The following is a 23,194-nucleotide window of genomic DNA, read 5'->3' on the forward strand; positions in this document are numbered from 1 at the left end:
GTGTGTGTGTGTGTGTGTGTATGTATGTATGTATGTATATATGGTATTCAGCTTTGTTCGGGTATTTTCCCACGTCATTATAGTTGTGCTTTTAAAGTTGTAGCAACGTTTCGGCAGAATCTCATCTGCCATCATCAGGCTTCTGTATTGTGTTCGTCTGTATTGTGTTCTCACAGACGAACACAATACAAAGCCTGATGATGGCAGGTGAGATTCTGTCAAACGCTGCTACAACTTTAAAAGCACAACTATAATGACGTGGAAAATACCTGAACAAAGCTGAATACCATACATGTAAGTACCCACGAAAACTTAAGAAAACAAATATGTGTATGTGTGTGTGTGTGTGTGTGTATGTGTTCTGTCTCGCCTTTCCTCTTTCCCAAAATATGAAAGAGTACAAACTCACACCAACACAGGCAGGCAAGCTGGCTTGGACTTCACAGAGTCAATTCTTTGGAACTGATAATATTCTTGGCATTCCCACATGTCCTGCCTGCCAAGTCCTAACTGATAAAGTTTTACTCACAGAAAATCACAAGGCCATCCACAAAAATAATCATTCACGAAGAAAATCTGAAGTAAGGTTAAACTTTGTCCCGTACAAAGTTTCAGGAGAAAACACATCCACTTTTATCCCCTGTGGGTGTGGCTCAATGACTCAGCTCACTCTCTGACCCTTATGAGTGCAGGCTTCCAAATAATTGACAGTCTGGTGGAGTTATCTCTTTTATTCATGCTTTCAGGTCTTTTTTCAATCTCTATGGCTTCTCTGATAATTCTGTAGCTGCGGTTTTCTATAGTGGCTAGGGTTTTGGTGCCATTGAAGTCGATGCTATGACCTGTGGCTTTTCATGTGTTGGACTAGTGAGGAAGTGTGTTCCAGCTTTTTGACTGAATTTTTGTGTTCATCCAGGCGGGTACTTAGTCTTCTATTGTCCAATGTATGTGGCAGGGCATGATGCACAGGGACTTCATATATGCCTTGGTTTTCCAGATCAATTTTATTTTTGGGTTTTTTTTAGGATGGCTGCTATTTTTCTGTCTGTTAATAAGGCAGTCTTGATGTGATGCCTGTGTAGTATGTTACTGATTTTGTCTGTAGTACCTCTTATGTAGGGCAGGACAGCTGTTCCATAGGTCTGTTCATCTTCTAGGTCTCCATTATGTCTCAGTGTGTTTTTGTGGATCAGGCCAGTGATTTTGCTTTTGTGGAAGCCGTTGGCTGTCAGTACTTTAGTCAGGGTGCATAGTTCACTCTTTATGTGTGTCTTGTCTGCCAGGGGTTTGGTTCTGGCAATTAGTGTTTTGGCCATGGAGTTTATCTGTGCTGGGTGGTGGTGGGATTGGGCATTGTGGTAGCAGTTGGTGTGTGTTTTCTTCTGGTATATGGTGTGTCCTAGTGTGCCATCTGTTTTTTTGTAGATTAGTACATCTAGGAATGGTAGTTGTTTGTTTCCGTTTCCATGGTAAATTTGATTTTGGGTTGTGTGCTGTTTAGGTGTATTAGGGAATTGTTTAGGTTTTCTTTTCCATGGGGCCAAATAACAAATGTGTCATTGATGTATCTTAACCATAGTTTGGGTTTGTGGGTGGCATTGGCTACGGCTCTGGATTCAAATTCTTTCATGAACAGGTTTGCAATGATGGGTGACAGTGGTGATCCCATAGGGGCTCCTTCAATTTGCTTGTATCTTTGTCCTTTGTATATGAAATATGTTTTGGTTAAGCAGTGGTCTGCTAGTTCCATGAGGTGTTTGGGTGGTTGGTATTTATTTTTGATGATTTCTAGAGTTTCTGTTATCAGGACTTGAGTGAATAGTGAAACCATGTCGAAACGTACAAGCAGATCTTTTTGTTCCACGTGTAGATCTTTGATCATTTCCAAGAGGTGGTATGAGTTTTGTACATGTGAAGCTGCTGCTTCTGCATGGGGCTATAGCTATTTTGCTAGGTATTTGGCTAGGTTTTGTAGTGGTGCTCCTCTGGAGCTGACTATGGGTCTGAGAGGTATGCCTTCTTTGTGTATTTTTGGGAGGCCATATAGTTTGGGGCATCTGGAAGATTTTTCTCTTTGGATGATTGTCTGTTGGATCTCTTTGCTCATGTTACTGGTTATGATTTTCTTCTTGGTTATTTTTTCCAGATACGTGGTTGGGTCCCTGTTTATGGGTTTGTATGTGGAGTCTTAGAGTAGGTCTGACAATTTTGTTTTGTAGTCTTTTCTATCCATTACTACTGTAGCATTACCTTTATCTGTTGGAAGTATGATTATGCTGCTGTCGTTCTTCAGGGCTTGCAGGACTTTTAGTTTCTCTTTATGTAAGTTGCTTTTGAGTGGTTTGCTTGTGCGTTGGATGTTAGTGACTTGGTGTCTTATTCTATCAGCTTCATCTGTATTTAATTTAACTCCAAAACCAATAAACACAGACCAAGACTACCAACCAATCAGGATGAAGAAAAAAAGCATTCTGGCACAGCAGTAGGCTAGCACCAAATTTAAAACAGAAACGGCTGTGTAAGTCTGACTCACAGATAAACACAATCAGAAGCCTGATGACAGCAGATGAGATTCTGCTGAAACGTTGCTACAACTTTAAAAGCACAACTATAATGACGTGGGAAAATACCCAAACAAAGCTGAACACCATACATATAAATACCTGCAAAAACTTAAGAAAACAAATATTTGTGTGTGTGTGTGTGTGTGTGTGTGTGTGTGTGTGTGTATAAATATTATTATGCCCTTGTGCATTTGAACTTTTTGATGTGAACAAAAGTGTTTAGCTTCATCTTTTTTTCTATTTCATCCATTTTCAAATACTCACTGTAATTGTAAACCTTAAGCTGCAGTGTATACACTAAAGATGACAACAAATCTCCCAGCTCGACTTGACTTGTGTTTATGTCTACTTTCAAATACCTTAAGAGAGGAATACCTGAACAAAATAATAATAAAGGGCTTTGCATATGATGCTGCATTGGTAAGGATATATCTTACACAGGACAAGCTGACTTTTTCTAGTATTTCTGTAATCCTCTCCAACTTTCGAGAGCAGATTCTGTGGATACATCATAACACTTCTGTGGTGAAAAATCTCTCTTTTTTCATCTTCAATATTTTGCTCTAAGTAGCTGCCATGGATAAGAGTAGTCATATATACCAGGGGCAAGCAAATGATTATCAAAAGTCTTATAAAGACTTATTAACCCAGTCTTTTAAAGAGAAAGAAGTGATCATATGTAAAGTATTCTAGATGCTAATTTCAATAAAAGATTCTTCATTGATGGACAGCATCATTTGTCTGTTAAACTGACAAATGCTAGACCATATGTTGCTTTTAAAATAATTTATAAGGCTTTAGGGGATATTTAATGAAGAAATATTATAGAAAATGATATTCCAATCCATCTAAGTTCTAAGGATTCAGCACAATGTCAGTAATATTTGGTTTAACGTTCTATTCTAGAATTTTTAAAAAATATAATGGTCTCTCTGTCCACTCATGTCTGATTCTATGGCATGGTGCTATCTCTGTTTCTTGGCCAAGAGAGCCAGTGTTGTCTGAAGACATTTCTGTAGTCACATGGTCACCTTGGCTATATGTCAAAGGTATATTGTGATCTTCCCATTGAAATGGTACCTATTCTTCTACTTCCAGTTGCGTGCTTTCTAATTGCTCGGCGGGCAGGAGCTGGGACAAGGAATGGGAGCTCACCTTGCTGTGCAGTGCTTGGGTCTCAAACTTGGATTGTTAGCTTTTCAGCTGACAAGCTCAGCGTCTTTAAATACTGAATTATCGTGCCCCATTCTATTCTAGATGAATAGTTAGTATTTTGTATGGTAACTCAAAATGGGTGTCAATAATGTAGTTAAAATTACAAGAAATCTACTCACAAATTAGTTTATTGCTGTTATTTCATGATTATGTCTTTCTTTCTATGAATCGTTGCATACTATAATTGTGTTCAAGCCCTACAAGCTTTTTTTCATAATTCAAAAATTACAAATGTAGGGGGGAGGCGAAGTGAACAGGAGTTACGTTTCATGAACTGTACATTTATCTGTTGGAATCACTGTTCACTGTTTTATAAATAAAAACTGTCCTTCCTTCCAATCTGAAAACAGCACTTAGTTAAAGGCTCAGAAAAACTATCTACAAATGATAGCATACTTCATAGAATGTATTAACCAACATAATCTTCACAATGCATTCTTGCAGTATATACAACATATTCCTTTATGAATTTCATACATTTCTTTAGTAATTTTTCTTTAGCTTTATAGAAGAATCAGTTACTACCATGCTGTGTTAGATTATAATGTATAAAGATTATGCTATGAAAATGCTCCTTGTAGCCATGAATATATATAACCCAGAATAAAAACAATTGATACATAAAATGAAGGAACCTATTGCTTGCTCTCAGCTTCAGTTCCTCTGCTACTTATATGAATATAACTTCATCAGGTACTTTTTTATTTGTAAAAGAAACCAAGCAAATGCTTCATTAAATAAAAATGACTCCAAGGCAGGAATTATAGACTCCATGGTTGGAAATTGGGCTAATAAAAACTCACATTATTTGGCCTAAAGATTCTAATTTTGTTGTTCAAAAACTGCCCATAACTATTTGTGAGATTATCAGTTGGTCAGGCTTTTTAAGCTATCAATATGTATGGCTACTCCTACTGACGCTTTATCAATTTCTGTAAATAAGTCAGATAAACTTATGAAATTACATTTAAAGGAAAGAGCTCACTTTTAGGAATAAAAATTAACTGGAAAAATCTTATATGAAATATTTAAAACTTTTCAAATTATATGTGTAGAATATTGGAACTTATCTGGGAACAATTCTGCAACTTATAATAAGTATTAATTTAGCCAAAAATGAAGAGGGAAAGGAGGAATATAAAACTAGAAAACCAAAAATAATTCTTATATATTTAATGTATTTCTGTTGTCACTTCAGGAGCTAAAATGAAACAAAAAAATGTAAAAGAGTCTTACTTACCCCAACCAATCACACAAAATTTTAATATGTATTGACGAATGTACGTATTGAACACTTTTACTAGAGCTATATACATATGAACAGCTTCAAGGCCCATCCAGGTGAAAGTTGCCAGAAGAAAGTAGTGCAGGAGAGCAGCAATAGCTATGCAGAGGCCTTCTATGTCAAATGATGCAATCCAACCATCCAGGAGAAAGACCAGATTCAGGCCCAGCAAAGCTGTGCTCAAATTCATTAGGATTTTGGACGGATAATCTCTTCGCAGTTTTCTGGTAATAAATGGATAGCAAATTACAATGTGATCAAGTAAGAATTCCATCCTATTCATTTTCTGACATTTTTTTCTTGAACCTCAGAATTATTTAGGCCATAACAGAACACGCAGATATACTTGTGTCAACTGATAAAAGGTAAGTCCGTTTATAAACTTGTCCACTGAGAAAGTAACGTATATGCATTTGCTTTTAAGTGATATATTTATTCTAGCAGATTGTTTTGTAATTTGGGCTTGATTTTAATTTTCCATAGAAACCAGGATATCATCAGGAAGACAAAACTCCACGCCTGAATCTTTAAAATAAATTCAGGTATCATATGGACTTATGTGTGTGTGATATATGGGTATTTATGTTAGATAGAATAAATAAGTAAGAGCTGCATTTTAATATGATATCCCAGATTCTTACCTAGTTTAGGAATTAGGAATTTAGCTATTTTATTTATAGGCATCTGGTTTGTTTGCAACACCAAAACCACATTCCTGCCACCTCTCAAAGGTCCAAGCTCTGGACCTAACCTACGACCAGGATGCTACTTGCTTTGAGTTCCCAGTGGTTTATTAACCCGGAACTCAGCACACAATAAATTCCCAAAAACATAGGACTAAAGTTCGTGCTGGGAGCCTCCACCTCCCAGAGTCTTTTGAATGCTGGAGCTGTGTCCTTCCACCTTTAGAAAAACTGGCAGGCTTGATCAGCTGATCGTCAGGCTGCCGGCAGAGTCAATGAACAGCCTGCTTGGTGTGATAACAAGATGAGCAACAAAGCCAGCTTGCAGGCAATTACGATCCAGGCGAATGCAAGCCGGCTGACAATAAGCTTTTAGTCGGTGTCATGTTGCTTGCCCTTGCCACTTGGGGGCCAGGATGCCGCTTGCAGCTTCGGTCTCCACACCATCCACCTCCTGTCCTGGGGTCCCTCCCTCAGGTATGGCAAACCCTGGATCAGTGGGGACTGGGGTTTGACACCACAAAGAAAACACATGTCTTACTTTATCTATCTGCTGGTACAGCAGACTAAGGATCAGATTTTACTTTTATGGCATTTTCCTGATTTCTCATATTCATAGTCAATAATTTGAATTTTAAATCTGATTTTGTAGCTCTCTCCACAGAATGATTTTGGGCAATACTGATTAGATTGAAATAAGGTGGTGTAATTAAAATTATTATTTAACGAATACTTACTCAAAAGCAATATATGTCAGAAGGGTTGCAGCAGAAAATATGGCTGATATTCCACAACCGATATATGTTATGAAAGTGAGGACTCTGGTATTTCCAGAATCTATTTGTGAAGCTGTTCTTGGCAAATCCTATACAGAAAAAGAAACAAGGTATATAAACTGTTAGAAAGACATTTTTGAAAACTGTTTTCTCCTGGGAGAACAACATAGATGAAAGTCAGAGGCAATCTGGCCAAAAGTACTGCCCACAATATATTTAATACTTTGCTGTCACACCTTTTGTTTCCTTCCTGTTGTTCCTGAAGTCATGAGGGTATGCTGTATATCAACTGAAATGAGCAGTAAATACAAAGCACTATAGTTTTATGTCATATCATCCTGCAGATTACAAAACAATCAGTAAGCAATCCTTTCATCTGCAGTTTTTACTTTCTCAACGTTCCTTAGAAATCAGGTTGATAAAAATAAATGGAACATTGGAAAAATGAGCGGAGATAAAACACTTTAAAATGTGGAATTGTTCCTAGGCACTGGGGTGGGTGGGTTAGGAAGCTAGTAGTAGTTCATGAGATGCTGCCATTAGTTACGATGTAGTTGTTGATTGGGTTTTTCTCTTGGCTATCATTATAGGCTTCTTACATTGCTGTTTATAGACGCTTCTCTTGTAATGTGCCCAGAATCACCACATCAAGATGAGTGGCCATATAAATTGATTAAATGAATGAGTAAAATGAGGATTGGTATCCAAATGTTTTTAAGAATATTTTCTTCCAACAGCTCACCCATTTCTCCCAGCCGGATCTCAAACATTAAACAGAACACAACTGGAAATAATACAAAGGCTAAAAGGAAGGTTATCTTATATGGAAAAATGGAATCAAACAGATTTCATTGCTATTTCTCAACTATAAAAGTTTCCCACCTCTAAGAATTGCTTAAACCTGCTGGCCAGATTTAAAGACATGTTGTTTGTATGGAATGTGATAATGTGATGTCACCTTCAGATTTTCTGCTCACACAGATCTGAATGAAGATTCGCTAAGGTACAGGGGTGGACAATCTGCAGTTTCTGTCTATAGGGTCATTTTCTAAGTGATTGATCTTTCTCAGAACAACAGCATGAACATGCTTGTAAAAGTGAACATATCAGAATGAGATTCTTACAGCACAATTACACTCATACCTATTTATACTGAAGCCCCACTTAGCTCCATAGACTTTCCCCCAGGTAAGTAAGAATAGTCTTTCAGCATTAAAAATTTCAGAAAAAGTACTGAACTATGATATTGACAGCCTCTGAAGCTGGTGCTGTTAATTTTCTTGAAAGAGACAAAAAGTGTTCCATATTAAAGCACTCAGGCATTAAAGAGGTATAAACATCATCTGGTAATGGGCACCACTGCCTCATCCTGTTTTAAATACAGCTGTCGATTGAGAAGTCTCATACGTTTCTGCACAGAAATAATCCTGGAAGTATTATTGGGATACGCAAATAAAAGAACTGCCCGCAAAACTAAAATTTTCAGGCTGGAATGCTACCAAGATTCTGTAGACTTTTCCCTATCTTTGTTTCTAAAACCCTTGCAAAAATACTCACAGCAAGAGAAAGGACCCACTGAATTTATTTATTTTATTTTTATTTTATTTTATTTATTTGTCAATTGTTTACGAGATAAGTAAAAGTGTATACATAATTATGAATACATGAAATGAGTACATATAAGAAAAATAAAAGAAAAATAAAAAAAACAATAGGACAGGGACGGTAGGCACGTTGGTGCGCTTATGCACGCCCCCTACAGACCTCTTAGGAAAGGGGTGAGGTCAATAGTAGACAGTCTAAGGTTAAAGTTTTTGGGGTTTGGGGAAGAAACTACAGAGTCGGGTAGAGTATTCCAGACATTGACCACTCTGTTGCTAAAGTCGTATTTCCTGCAGTCAAGCTTGGTGCGGTTAACCTTGAGTTTGTATCTGTTTGTGTGTTCTTGTGTTGTTATGGTTGAAGCTGAAGTATTCATTGACAGGTAGGACATTGCAATGTATGATTTTATATACCATGCTTAAATCAGACCGAAGGCAGGCGTAATTCAAGGTTTTCTAGTTCTAGAATTTCAAGTCTGGTGGCATAAGGTATTCTACAACGAGTAGAGGAGTGGAGAACTCTTCTTGTGAAATATTTCTGGACTTTCTCAATTGTGCTAATATCAGATACGTAATGTGGGTTCCAGACTGATGAGCTGTATTCGAGTATTGGTCTAGCAAATGTTTTGTATGCTCTAGTTAGTAGTGTGATATTACCAGAGAAAAAGCTACGTAAGATTAGGTTAACAACTCTTAATGCCTTTTTGGCTATGTAGTTGCAGTGGGCACTAGCACTTAGATCATTAGAGGTGAGTATTCCAAGGTCCTTTACAGAGCTTGGATCATCAACAAGATCTTGACTATTCAGCTTGTATTTTATTTTCGGATTTTTTTGCCAATATGTAAGACAGAGCATTTATTTGTTGAGATTTGAAGTTGCCATTTGTTTGACCATTCTGATACATAGTCAAGATCTTTTTGAAGGGTAGCAGTATTGTCTGTGGTATTGAACAGCTTTACATCATCAGCGAAAAGAACGCAGTTGCTCTTAATATGATCACAGAGGTCATTTATGTAGAGTATGAAGAGAGTTGGTCCTAGAACACTGCCTTGGGGGACACCACTATTGACAGGTACAGAATTTGATAGGACACTCCCAATTTTGACCATTTGTTGTCTGTTTGACAGGAATGCTTCTATCCAGTTATGCAGTTGTCCAGAGATACCATAGGATTTTATTTTTAGTAGTAGTTTGTCATGTACCACTGAATCAAAGGCTTTACAGAAGTCTATGTAGATTGCATCTATTGTTTTGCCCTGATCAAGTTGTGTAGTCCATATGTTTTTGCAGTGTAAGAGTTGCAGATTACAGGATAGCTTTTTCTGAAACCAAATTGTTTATTGGAGAGTAGGTTGTTTGTCTCTAAGTGGAGGATGATGGATTGGTTAATAATTGATTCCATGACTTTACAGGTGACGCAGCATAAGGAGATTGGTCTGTAATTTTCAACTAGGCAAGGGTCTCCCTTTTTGAAGATGGGGATGACTGTGGCTTGTGACCATAGGTTAGGCAAGGAACTGGTCCTGAAAGATTTTTCAAAGATTATGCTTAGAGGTTCGGCTATGGCAGTGGATAACTTTTTTAAGAGATAGGCACATATTCCATCCGGTCCAATAGATAGGGATGGTTTTAGATTGCGTAGTGCTTTTTCAACATTGTCTTCTGTAAAATCGATATGTATTAGATCACTGTAGTTATCTGTGGTTCGGCTAGGAAATGCTGGGCATGATCCATTGCTGTTTACAAATACTGAGCCAAAGAATGTGTTAAAGATGTTGGCTTTAATGGTGTCGTCATTGCAGTCTTTACCATTAGGTCCTATCAGGGTGGGATGGACCTTGAATCTTTTAGTTTGTTGTTTACAAAATTGTAAAAAGCATTGGTGGAATTGGTGCTTAGAAGGTTTTCCTCTTGTTTAATATGATAATTGGTGCATTCGGTCTTTATTTGGTGGCATAAATTTTTGTATCGGCTTTTGAAATTGGCAACGTGACCAGATTTGTTTTTCCGCCAGAGTGATCTCTTTTTGGATTGAAGTTTCCTTATTGTTATGGGCAATCTGTTTTTTGTTTTGTTTTGGGAGTAGTTGTTGGTACATATAGTTTGATGACTCTTTTGACTTCAAGTAAAAATATGTTGTAATGGTCTTCAACAGTATTGCATCCATTGAATAGAGATTGCCAATCAAGGGATGAGAGATCGTTGTTTATAAGATCATAGTTGCCTTTTTGAAATTATAATTGGGGATCACATCATTGTGGTGTTTTTGTGTGGACGTATGTTTAGACAAAAGTCAATCATATTGTGGTCACTGCTGGAAAAGGGTTCTTTAGTTTGTATTCCATAAATTAAATTCAAACTATTGCAGAAGATGAGATCGAGGCAGTTGTTTAGTCTAGTGTTGTTGGATACTAGCTGTTCCAGTCCCAGATTTGTAACAGCATTGTAAAGGTTGCATGTATGGTTTCAGTTGTACATTCATTTAGGGTCCAGTCAATATGAGGCAGATTGAAATCACCAAGAAAGATAAAGGGTATGGGCAGGATGCTGCCCATGTTAGTAGTGTATTTAGCTTGTTTACATGTTCAATGTCATAATCAGGTGCTCTGTAACATAGTAAGAATCGAATTGTGATATTTAAGGACAGTTCACAGATAATGGTCTCAGGAAGAGCAAGCTCCTGGGTAACTTGGATATTTTTAGATGTAAGGACTTTTTGTAGAAGATAGCAACACCACCTCCTCTACGAATTTCACGATCTGATCGGTAAACATGATAGTCTCTTACTGTGGTAATGGAGTCGGGAGAGATGCATTGAGCCATGTTTCACAGACAAATATAATGTCGAATTTAGCCATATTTAGTAGGAGGAAAAATTCAGGTATTTTATTTACAAGGCTTCTTGCATTGAGTAGCTTGCATTTAAGGCCAGCAGTAGTTGGAGTTGAGGTAGTTAGGGGCGTGCATGCCTAGTCTTGGGTGATGGTGGATTGGTTGAGGTAGGGTTGTGGTTGAAGGTTAAAGCTGAGTTGTGGGATGTGTGACTTACTTTTGATACAGTCAGCATGGTAGTCAATGTACAGGTCCTTCTCCCCATTGTCGAGACGTTTTTTGAGTTCAGTGCGGAGTACACGGGAGCGGGCACGTTGCTGTATGGTTAGGTCAGGGCGACAACGGAGGTTCTTATGGTTGGTGTTGGTTTTGGCGAGTGAATTTATAGTGTAAATGAATTTGCGTTTGCTTGATTCATTTTTGCAAATGACCCTGCAGAAGCGTGGGGTCACAGAGCCGTCACTGTTTTTGAGCTCTCGGCCAATGCGGGAAATGTCAAGTATTTCATCAGGGGAGATGGTTGATGCTTGATAATCACTGATGATGTTTCGGACAGTTGTGAAAGAATGCTCTCCTTTTTGAAAAATATATAGAAGTAGAACATAATAATATTGAGAAGGAATAGAAAACTAACCCTAACCTTAAACCTCACCCAATATCACTAGGCCTATGGGAGCCATATACAGTATTAACTTTGTGGGTATGATGTACTATGAATCATAGGAGGGAAGTAGAAAGGAAGAAGTAGAGAAAAACACAGTATTTGAACCTAGTTTGTTTAAAAAAAAAATTAAACCAGGAAGTTTTATGTACATACTTAACTTTTAGCATAAAAAGTATACCACCAAATATCTTAGAAGCTGTCAATATCACTACAAAAGTTGAAATGGTTACTGAAAAGAGCTCATTGTCAAAAAAGTTACAGATAGAATTTTATAGATTTTAAGAAGTTCAGTATTTAACATATATTTTCCTTGCCTGCAGAGGGTTCAAAAGGGCCAAAAATTTTTTTAAAAGGAAAATATTCTGAAATAACTTCCAGAAAAGTTATTTTCCTAAAACAGCAACAGAAATATAATTCTGATAGCAGATTCTCACTCTGGACTAGAATATGTAAGAAAAGAGAACTATATATAGTCTTCTATGTTGCATTATTAACTGTATGCATAGGGATCAAAGCAGAATAAAATCATATGATGTCTCTGTCAACATTGAACATTGCTGATGAGGATGTATTTCTCATGTTTTCCTATGTTGATAACATTCAATGACACATTCTCCTCTAATACTGTACCTAATATCATATTGTACGGTATCAAGAATACTACAATTCAGATTAAAAGAATAAAAAATGTATGGTATGTTCAAAAGTAGCTCATTTAAGTAAAATTGCTAAAGTATCTCCGGGAAGATAGCAATTTGTGAATGTTATGAAAGAATAAGACCGGTACTTACCATCAATATGCCAAAATGTGTAAGATGATTGCAGAGACAGATAGTCTCATTTTCATTTGACTCGGGAAGTGCATAGCAGCCTGTTTTATTCCACCCACCTTGGCCTCCTATAATAATTAATTATTATTGTTACTGATGATCATCCTTTTAAAATTGTTCATGTATGTTTCATATGTACAACATATGAAAATAACTTATGAGAATTATTTAAAAAATAGGATTTAAACATGCAGTAAAATTATATATATATATATACACAATATATATACACACACACAGAGACAAAATACACGCACATATATAATTATATATGTATGTATGTGTGTGTGTGTGTGTGTATACACACACACACACACACACACACACACACATACATACATACATACATACATACATACATACATATAAGTCTTGGCTTGTTCAGGTCTTTTCCCATGTAAGATTGGGAGCATCTTGGCAATGTTTCGATGAGGTCCCACTCGCCATCATCAAGCTGGTGCTTTTGGCTTCATGCTTATACATTGGAGCTGCCGTCTCCCTATATATATACTGGTGGGAAGGTTGGCTATGTTGTCATTTCTTGATTGGTTGATGGAGTTGATGTTTGCAGATTGGCTGGCTTTTTCGTAAGAACATGTGTGGCTGAGGTATTGGCTGTGTGTCTATCAGCCTTCTATGTTGTAATGACATGGGTAATGGGCTATGCAATGACCTTCTGAGTTCTATTGTTTTGACATCCTGGGTCTTGTGCTGTAATCTCTTGGGTTTTGTTGCAACAATAGATGTTGCAACATCCTGAGGTTTAGTGGTGTAACCTCCTGAGTTCTGTGATGTGATATCCTGAGCGCATGGCTGTGATGTGATGTTCTGGGTTTTGGTTTGGCTCCTAGTTTGAGGCCTGGATATGTGTTCATGGCATGTATCCGTTTGCTTGGTTTGGGGGTCAGGGTGTGTGGCAGCTGGTGATGCAGCTGTGGTCTGGTTTCTGGATGGTGGTTGTCTTTCGTCTATGGGATGGGTCTCAATCTTACACGGGAAAAGACCTGAACATGCCAAGACCTGCATACCTGTACCCGTGAAAATCTACAAAAATATCTATATCTATCTCTATCTCTATCTATCTATTTATCTATCTATCTATCTATCTATCTATCTATCTATCTATCTATCTATCTATTACAGACACACTCTCTCTCTCTCACACACACACACCATGATGAAAGCAAAAATGGACAAAGTGAAAGAGGCAGGCAACATATGAAAAAGATCAAACATTAAACTCCATAGAAATGGAAAGTTTATTAGCAATTACTTAAAGAGTTAAAAAGGTAGCCAGTAAATTTTTGTAAGTAAGATGCTGTATTGCTTTAAATGGTACCAAAGAAAAAGCTGTATCTCAAATACCAATTTTATCAGTCCTGTTTAAGGGAAGACCATGAACAGAGATGGACATTCTCATTTTGGCAGGGGGAAGAACTATTCTATGTTCAAATTTATGTTGAGGGTAATAAACCCTGCTTTCTCCTATAGTGGTTCGTCCCCTGCTTTTTCACAGTTTGGGCAATTTAAACAAGTATGATGGAATGATGAAACATACAGTAGCTTTAACAAACTGATTCTTCAGGGGCATCTACAGTACAGTCAATTATATCAAAATGGCAAGTGTGACAGAGCAACTGAAGCACTGCCAATTTTATATGTGATACTTGACATGGACATTAAAAATGAGAGTGTTCAATTGCCTGGTTGCACTTCCTGTTATGACATTGTTGATTGTCATTGAAGAGGTTCCTATAACTCTGTGACAATAAGATGAGCAACAAGCTAATTTAAAACATTGAGCAGTTTACCTCAATGGATGACAATATGCTTCTACCTGTTTTAATGGAAGGATTTAAGAACTGTTCACAACTGCTATAAATGATTACTAAATACTTTCAACAAAATCTTACTTTAATATTATCAATCCTTCTAGTTGGGCTACACAAAGGCAGACCAAAAAAGTTATGGATGAAGATTAAGATGAAGTTTAGTTGTAGCCAAATAAAGGTTATGGACAACTATGCCCCATCTCTTTGTCCTTCGTAATGCATTATTTGAAACAGATCCTCCAGCTGGTATGTGATAGAGGTTGAAACCCTAAAAAAAGTCTCTATTACCACCACTAGGGACTAATGTAAAATCTAACCTATGCTGACTTGGATGCATCTCAAGACTTCCAACAACTACCCTCCATCAACACATCTTTTCATTACTCTAGAACAGTGGTTCTCAACCTTTTTTTTTTTTTTTTTTTTTACCATGGACCTCCTTTAAATACCTTTTACGGCCAAAGACCATAGCCACAGACCACCAAGATTTAACTCAAGATTTAAATCACAAAATTTCTTCAAGCCTTCATGGAATCCTTGTGATGACATGTGGCCCTCCAGTGGTCCGTGGACCACAGGTTGAGAATCACTGATCTAGAAAATGAAGTATCTGGATAGACATAGTTGCTTGGTTATAATCACTTTCCAGTCTGGATAGGAGAAGTCGCTTAGTTGTAAATATTTTCCAGTCCATTTTCTGATTCCTGAGTGTGGTCTGAATTGTAACAAGATTACAGAAGTAGTAAATCCCAAAGAAATACATGGAAACTATACATCTATAATGGATGGTTGGATTATATTACATAATTGGATTATATTAAAGCGTTCACCACTAGAGGGAGGCTCAGTGCCACTGATAGACTAAACTTTTAGATTTTACATCTTGTATAAATGATTAGTAGGTTTGAATGTGAATTGTCTTACTGCTAAGTAAATAAAAAGTTTTCAGAAATGCCCCATATTTTCCATATCAAAGAAAAGGGAAAAAATAAACTTACTGTTCTTGTTCATGTCCCAAAAAACACAAGTAGCATTAGGAGCCTTCTAAAAATTAAACAAACACAACAAAAAAACACGTGTTCCCATTAGGTACATGAATTAAAAAGTAATATCTTCTAAAACATTATTTATTAAGCAAGGAAACTAATTCTCCATCTCCATTTCTTTCCATTTATTGTTCTAAATTTGTAAACACTAAAGAACAAATTAGAAACAATCTTAAATTACCATTTTCAATTAAAAATCCAAACTTCTAAACATGCACGCTTAATCAGTTGGATAACTACTGGAGAAAAGCAATCATTGTGGAATTTAACCCTTCAGCTCTGTTATGCTCTCCTGAAGAAAATCCATTTTCTAAGATGTTGTAATTTTGTGGCTGTCTCAAAACTGCAGGATTAGAAATTATTAAACTTAGTCCTCTAACAAAGAGCTAATGTGAATGAAAAAAATAGAAAGTGCTTGCAGGAGTTAACTGGATAATGTGGATTAAGGAATGCTAGAATCAGCACTGGTGCTATTTTGTTTTGTAGATTCACAGCAAGGAAAAGCAGTGAAAGCTGCTGTATTTGTTACTCTGCTCTTCCCTTTCTCCAGTTTCTCCCATTAACATTGTGAAAAAGTATAGACATAATGGGTCATGGATTCCTGTACATGAAACTGGAACCTACATGCAACCTGTCTCTTTAGTGAAGAAAAAGGAATGCTAACACATTTCTTTAAGGATATACTTGCTGCTTATATTGTTTTCAATTCACAAAGGAAAATAACATTTACCTTCAGTTTTTGTCTCCCAGCTTCCTGATTTCAGGGTTGAATTTGGAGAAAAAAACAACTGCGGGCCACAGAAAATAATTCAGAGGTTGCCAATACATGTGTACTATGGAGAGGTATTTCTGTTTCTAAAAACCATTTTGTTTTGCCCTCCTGTTCCGTACAAATGAATATTTTGTTGCTCTAACTTAATCAATTATATTTTAAACAAAAGCTGAAGAACTCTTACCTGGATGTTATCATGTTTGAATGTATGCTTGATTGTAATTTTCACAGACTCCTTGAGATCACGGATAGTAGTATTTCCCACACTGCAGGCTACCACGTAACTTGTTAAATTGGAAGGAGCTTCTGTATCCTTTAAGATATTAATTTAAAGATTTATAGGAAAATGTGATTTTTGTAAACCTCCATTTAGTAACAAGAGTTCATACATTTATTTCTCCACATTACCAGATTAAATATTGCCAGTACATAATTCTTAACATTACTTGATTGTAGAACATCCCGTTCATTAATTTTAAATGTTGTTTTTTCCTCACAGAAAGTCTGCTGTTTCGCTTACTACTGCAATGCATAATTTTGCAGTCATTCTGAGAAAATATTTTCCTTTTGATATTTGTTTGGAGACAATTCAAATACAATCCTGACCGATGTCTGATGATATAATTAGATTAATTCCCAATCTAAGAAGGAATAGCTTTTCTTATCATATTAACAAAACCTGTCTACAGAAAGGAGATCATACTTATTTTCAGCTTTACTATTACTTTATACATTACCCTATTATGAATATCTAAAAGGGACATACAGTTTTCAAGTCCTGTATCCCTCCACCTCAAAAATCCAAGCATGTTTTCACAGGCTGCCTATCTAAATTATGATTATCATCCAATTATTTCAGTACACTGCTTCACATAAACTATGGTTCAAACCTGATCTGCAATCTAAATTGGGACTGAGCAAGGACTACAGTTACCTTCCAGTCTTTATTCATTGTACATTATCTTTTGATAAAGAGATGGAAAAGAAAAAGACCTAGTGGTTTATTAACACCCATACATAAAATAATTAACGTTTAATGCATGAGCAGGGAAGCTGTTTCCAGTTTAATACAATACTCCTTTCAAAGACAGTAGGTTGAAGCTCTCTTTTGGTAGCTTATATGCTAAAAACTCTTACACCCAAGGTGGGTAAAGCCATCTGCTCCCTGTCGTATATGCACAACAAATACCAGTACATGATACTGTACTTTATAAATCTAATAAGATAGGGAAGCAAACATCTCTGGTCATATACTGGTATCTACTTTCTAGTTCTCCCCTAGGCCTGGTAGAGAGAAACTTTGAAGACAATTTAAGGTAAAGATAAAGGTTCCCCTCGCACATACATGCTAGCCGTTTCCCGCTTTAGGGGGTAGTGCTCATCTCTGTTACAAAGCTGAAGAGCCAGCATTCTCCGAAGATGTATCCATGGTCATGTGATCAGCATAACTAAACACCGAAGGCACACGGAACTCTGTTACCTTCCCACCAAAGTGGACCCTATTTTTCTACTTGCATTTTTACATGCTTTCAAACTGCTAGGTTGACAGAAGCGGGGACAAGAAACGGGAGCTCACTCCATTATGCGGTGCTAGGGATTCAAACTGTTGACCTTTCTGATTGACAAGCTCAGCATCTTAGCCACTGAGCCACTATGAAAATAATTTAGTTCATGTCAAACTAGGACAGTTCAAAAGACCAGAAAATCTTTACCTGCCTTTTCCCCTCTGGAAGCTGAATAACATTCCCTAATTATGTTTCATTAGGATGATGTCATAACGAAGTTCCAATTACTATATGCCTTTGATTTTCCTGCTCATTCCAAATGTCTTTGTTGTAAAGGCTTTTTAAAAAAAATGTAGAATATGAACTCTACATATTACTAAGTGTGTTTAAAAGACAATAACGATTGGTCATGGTTATTTGCCAAGCTATATAACCTTTAATATATTCTGATTAAAAAAAACCTGTGATATATTCCAGCACAATGCAGATAAATTTGTAGATTGTTATGAATTGTAGGAAACAAACTTTTGACAAACAAAGCTTCCTTCTGGAACTCTGCTTTAGTATAATATAAAAAATATTTTCCTGATAGTTTTCTAAAACACAGGACCTCTTAGAGTAGCAGACTGAAGATGGTTCTATGAAGAATGAAGATCTGGTGTGTAGACGAAGGAAGAGAACATCACCCACCAATGGTTCAGAGGGTTGCTCCTCACCAGGAGACCACAGAAAAGTTGTCCCTTGTAGGTTTAGACTAGCAAATAGCCATCTTGTTCAAACCACAGTCAATGGCTTTCAAAGGACATAAAGTACCCATATTTTATTTCCTAATCACATTTGGAAATTACTTATTAACTACTTTTCAGCTATTAGAAACCTTTGGAGTAACCAATCTGAAAACATCAGGTGAGTCTGCCTTCAATTCTTAACGAAATAAAGTTTAAGAACTTTTTTTAAAAAATGAAATAAACAGCAAAAAGCTAATTAAAACTTTGACTTTAGGAAATGCTCAACTGATAAAGAGTCTGAAAAGAACTATAAAGAAACTGATAAATTTGAACTGAGGTTCTGGGATTAATTATAAATAGAACTGTTTTGAATATTTGTAAAGCATATTAAGATTTTAAAAATTGGACACTAGAGGAAACTAAAGATTTATTTTAAAGGAGAACACATTAACAGTTACAGAATGGTGCAAAATATTCTAATGCTGAAAATACTGAAAGACACTTTTGAAAAATAGAGTCAACAGTTAATCTTAACAATGTATGTCTCTATACACTGTCTAAAAGTTGTTAGAGAAATTTTACTTGACAAGACAGCTTCTGTTAAAGGTTGATTTACAAATGACAGGCTACAAAAATTATATGAAAGATGATGTTACAGTGGACATATAGTAGAAAAGAAAAATATGTCTCAATAGTTTAAAAGAATATATAAACAATAAACCAAGATAATAACCTGGATTATTTTTTATACATTATCAATGGGACTCGTTAAAACTTTGAATAACTATGTGTGAAGGGATAAATAAATAAAATAAAATATATAATAAATAAATAATAATATAATTGAAAATATATCTACCACATTATATGAATGGACTAAAATTAAGATTTGTTAGAAGTAAAAGGAAGGAATATAAAGTTGCTCCATTTGATCAAAGTTAACTGAACTGTTGTTATTTCTGGCAATCCTTAATGGCTTTTGCAGATATCAGGATTGTAACGATGAAGTTTTGTTTATGGAAAGGGATGGATATGGGAAGAAGAGATCATTTGTTGTAATTTAAAGGAAGGTGAAAAGTTGCCAAAATTGTTTATACTTCTTGTGATGAAGGTTGGAAGTGACTGTTTTTTTTTTTTTTACTATATTCTTTCTTACTAAACTTTGTATCTTTTTTCTTTTTCTTTGCACCTTTTACTTTTTCTTTTTTTTAACTTTTCTTTTAGTTTGTGTTAGCTTTTCTATTGTAATTGTTATCTTTAATAAAAGTATTTTTAAAAAGAATTTATTTGAACAAGCAAAAAAACAGAAGAGATGTAATTATTGTACTTATGAACAAATACTCACATTTAAATTGAAATTATTAGCACAAAACTCTATTTTGAACAAAACGGATTATTGTATTCCAATCCCAGCTATCACTCAGGATTTATTTCTATTGGACTTAGAAGCTCTAGTGTATGAATATGCTACTGGTATTGACTTCATATGTTCTTCAGAAAATCTTGAGGCAGATTAATATTACTTATTATTTGAAAATTTTCCCCAAATTAAATGTAAATATTTATTGATGAAGACATTTCTATTTTGCCTTTCAGGGCATATTGCACCATAAAAGAGCATGCAAAAACAAAACAAAACAAAAACACCAGTAAAATTAATAAAAGAGAGTGGAATAATAATGTTTTCAAAATTCTTTTAAAAACCAGAAATAAAGAGATCCATATGTATTTCACTGAATAATACATTCCAAAGTTATGCGGCAATTGAGAAGAATTTCTACCCATCAATGCATTGTTCAGCATGACAGCAGGATCTCTTTAGCAGATCACAGAACTGAAGAAAGCTCATAAAGCAATACCTGCATATCAAAGAAATATTTACATTCTCTTTTCAAATCCTATAGTTCTGGTATTCTTTAGCCTCCCCTCCTATAACTATGCATTTTATAAATTTACCAAATAAATTATCAAGACTTGTTTTTTAAATACCAAAATTAAAAATAAGATTTTTTTTAATGACCAGTGTAATCCCTTGCTTTGGGATGGGGTCAAGATAACTGATTAGAGCTGAGTGTTTACTGGCCGGATGCCCTTCTTGTCCTTTATGCAGAGTTCACTGCAGACAATCATTCATTGCATACAGAGAGAGAAATATCTGCCGCTACCTAGGATTGAACTCAGAGCGTTCTGATTGTGAGGTGACAACTCCACTTTTAGGTCACCATGACTCTCAAGGTTAAAAAAAAGAATAAATCAACAAAAATTAAAGCAATAGAAAGAAAAAGAGCCACTATTGGTATTTTTAAAAAATGTACCCATTAATTTCACCATGCAATTCACTTTATATCTAAATTGGCCTTTACAATAAAAAAGGTCTTTTACTATATTTGCCAATCATAGAAACATTTTCAAAAGATTTTATCAGATAATGAACACATAGAGGTAAAATGAATGTCATCCTGCTATTCCTCTCTCTAAATTTATAGTGTCTGAATAGGGTCATAAAAACAGTACCATCTTACCAAAATTATAAAGATAAATTTCAATATTCTTACTTTCTTTACATAATCATTAAACATATTGATGCCTACCTGAAAGAGTCCATTTTTATTGAAAAAAGTGAATTGAGCCCTGGATATTGTTTCAAGATCTTCTTGATTTAAATTATTTAGCAAACTTGGAGGCAAATAAATAGTAGCAAGAGAATTGTCTTGGTTTTTATCAAAATCAATCTAAAACAGAAAAATGAAAAAAAAAATCTCTATCAAAATAAACATAGAAACAATTTACCATATTGAATGAGGGAATATATTGTTTGATTACTAATTATTTAGTATGATTCCTAATTATTTAGTTAATAACAAGTTTTAGTCCTTCCTCAGCATTATGAAAACCAATATTTATTTTGTTTCAGTTCATAAGATTATGCCCTTATAAAGAAAATTTAAAAAAAATTCTATTAAACATAAATATCAATTTAATATTGTTTATTTTTACAAATCAACATCAATGTTACTTTATTGAAAATATTTTCATTTAACAGTCTATATATAAATTCATGTTGTATAAAATCAACTTCTATTTTTTTTCAAAGCTATTGTTTACCTAATTTAAAGGTTTGGATTCATTTGGAAGTAAATAATTAAGTGAGTCTTTCTCACCAACCTCCCTCCCAGTGAAGCTACAACTAATAGTTGCAATCAGCCCTTGAGGCCACTTTCAAGAACTGCTCAACTCATAAATCCTAAATTAGACTACTTTCAGCATGGACCAGATTACAATGTTTATCACAGAATAACACTAGTTTTCAAATTCTAATATCTTGTGTCAGGCTTTTTATTTAACTTGCTGTTGAAAGTTCTTAGAACAGTACACAACAATACAATACAACTCAAACCCCTTATCAGGTAGGACACAGGCCCAAAACCTGAAACCAGAGATGGATCATATTCTTCAACCTAAAAACAGAACACTGCTTATGTGCCCTGCTGGGAACCACAAGGAATGTGGCCAAAAATGTTATAAGGTCTTCAGAGAGAGTAGGACTAAATTGCTCAGGCTGATGCCAAAAGAGTAGTAACCTCTCCATATCAGCTAACATTCACTAACAAACCTATGAGGTTCCCCTCCCATATCTACTTAAAAATGCCCTTGTCAGAAAACATTCACAGAAAGCTGAATTGACCCTGGGTGGTGGCAGGCAGAGGAATAAATCAGGAACCTGTGGCCCAGTAAACCAAATTGTTTCTATTCATTGACCGTATCTCAAAGATAGTGTGGCTAGCATGCTGACCTAGTAAGATGGGATAAATAATAATAAGGTCACATGGGTGGCTTTATCTAAAACATTCCACACTGTGTTTGCCTTTCTCTTTGTCTTGTCCTTGCTATGTAATAGGCCAAAGGTATACAAGCTCTGGTGCTGTTTTTGCTCATGCTTGTTCGACAGAGTGTCAATGTTATGTTGGGAGCCCAGTATACACTGTTGCATGTAAATAAAACTATAGTGTATCTTCAACATGATTTGATTTCTTTAGGTGAATCATGTTTTGACAATAACAACATTTAAGGGCTTAAAGAACTCATCTGCCCTTAAACCACCCCATGGGAAAAATCTAACATGTATTTTTGGAGGGTGAGAGATGGCAGCAATTTTTAAGCAGTAAAAAGGATGCTTTACCATGCAACGCATCTTTTTGGCTTTTAAAACTCTCCCCAACTCTCCTCCTTACAAACATCTGGCCTCAATCACTCTAGGGAGTGCTAGAAGCCACAAATGGAGGGTAAACACATATGGGTTACACAGTGTGCATTGCTCATCCCTGTCTTGAATCAACAGACTTAGCATAAATCACTGAATAAGTCAATGGATTTCCCGTCAACATGTCTTGCTTGAAAATAATCCTAGATGTTTATACAGTATGTAAATGTTCTTGATATACCTGAAAATCAGAAGCATTGTTCTGGGGACCGACACTGAAGGAAGAACCATTGAATAAAGATGAATTCAAAGATGAAACTCCAAGCGCTAAGTTTCGGGTTGAAATGCTCATGGAGGTACCTATAAACCGAATCTTCAATGCCAAGGCATCAATTGTCTTTATAGCTCTAAAATCAAACATACACACAAAATTCATGAAAATAATGAGTTTAAAAACACTTTGGAGTCTAAAGAAACTTTGCATGCATTAGTAGGCTTTATTTTTGGTATAGATTTACTTAATTATAAAGAAAAAACTAAACACAGAATATTCAGATATTTGTGAGCAAAAAGACTGAACTACAGTCTTTCTTTGCTCTATTCTTGGCCTTGCTGGAGAAGGAAAAAGTTACTTCTTTCTCAGAGCTTCATTTTTCTCT

The 23,194-nt window shown here is 35.6% G+C and overlaps 1 protein-coding gene across 3 annotated transcripts in view; it reads right to left on the reverse strand.

The window, feature by feature from the left end:
• Positions 1-23,194, reverse strand: part of ADGRG6 (adhesion G protein-coupled receptor G6) — a 105,079-nt gene that overhangs the window by 18,415 nt on the left and 63,470 nt on the right. For all 3 annotated transcript variants that reach the window (XM_087940100.1, XM_087940088.1, XM_026705596.2), the window contains 7 exons: positions 22,777-22,942; positions 20,926-21,066; positions 16,286-16,414; positions 15,282-15,327; positions 12,413-12,519; positions 6,485-6,612; positions 5,020-5,288 (listed from right to left, as the gene is read on the reverse strand). In XM_087940100.1, coding sequence (XP_087796226.1) covers positions 5,020-5,288; positions 6,485-6,612; positions 12,413-12,519; positions 15,282-15,327; positions 16,286-16,414; positions 20,926-21,066; positions 22,777-22,942 — 986 coding nt within the window. The remainder of the gene's footprint in view (positions 1-5,019; positions 5,289-6,484; positions 6,613-12,412; positions 12,520-15,281; positions 15,328-16,285; positions 16,415-20,925; positions 21,067-22,776; positions 22,943-23,194) is intronic.

The sequence above is a fragment of the Pseudonaja textilis genome, chromosome 1 (assembly GCF_049901715.1).
Source record: "Pseudonaja textilis isolate UNSWEBS1 chromosome 1, rPseTex1.2, whole genome shotgun sequence".
Classification (NCBI taxonomy): Eukaryota; Metazoa; Chordata; class Lepidosauria; order Squamata; family Elapidae; genus Pseudonaja; species Pseudonaja textilis.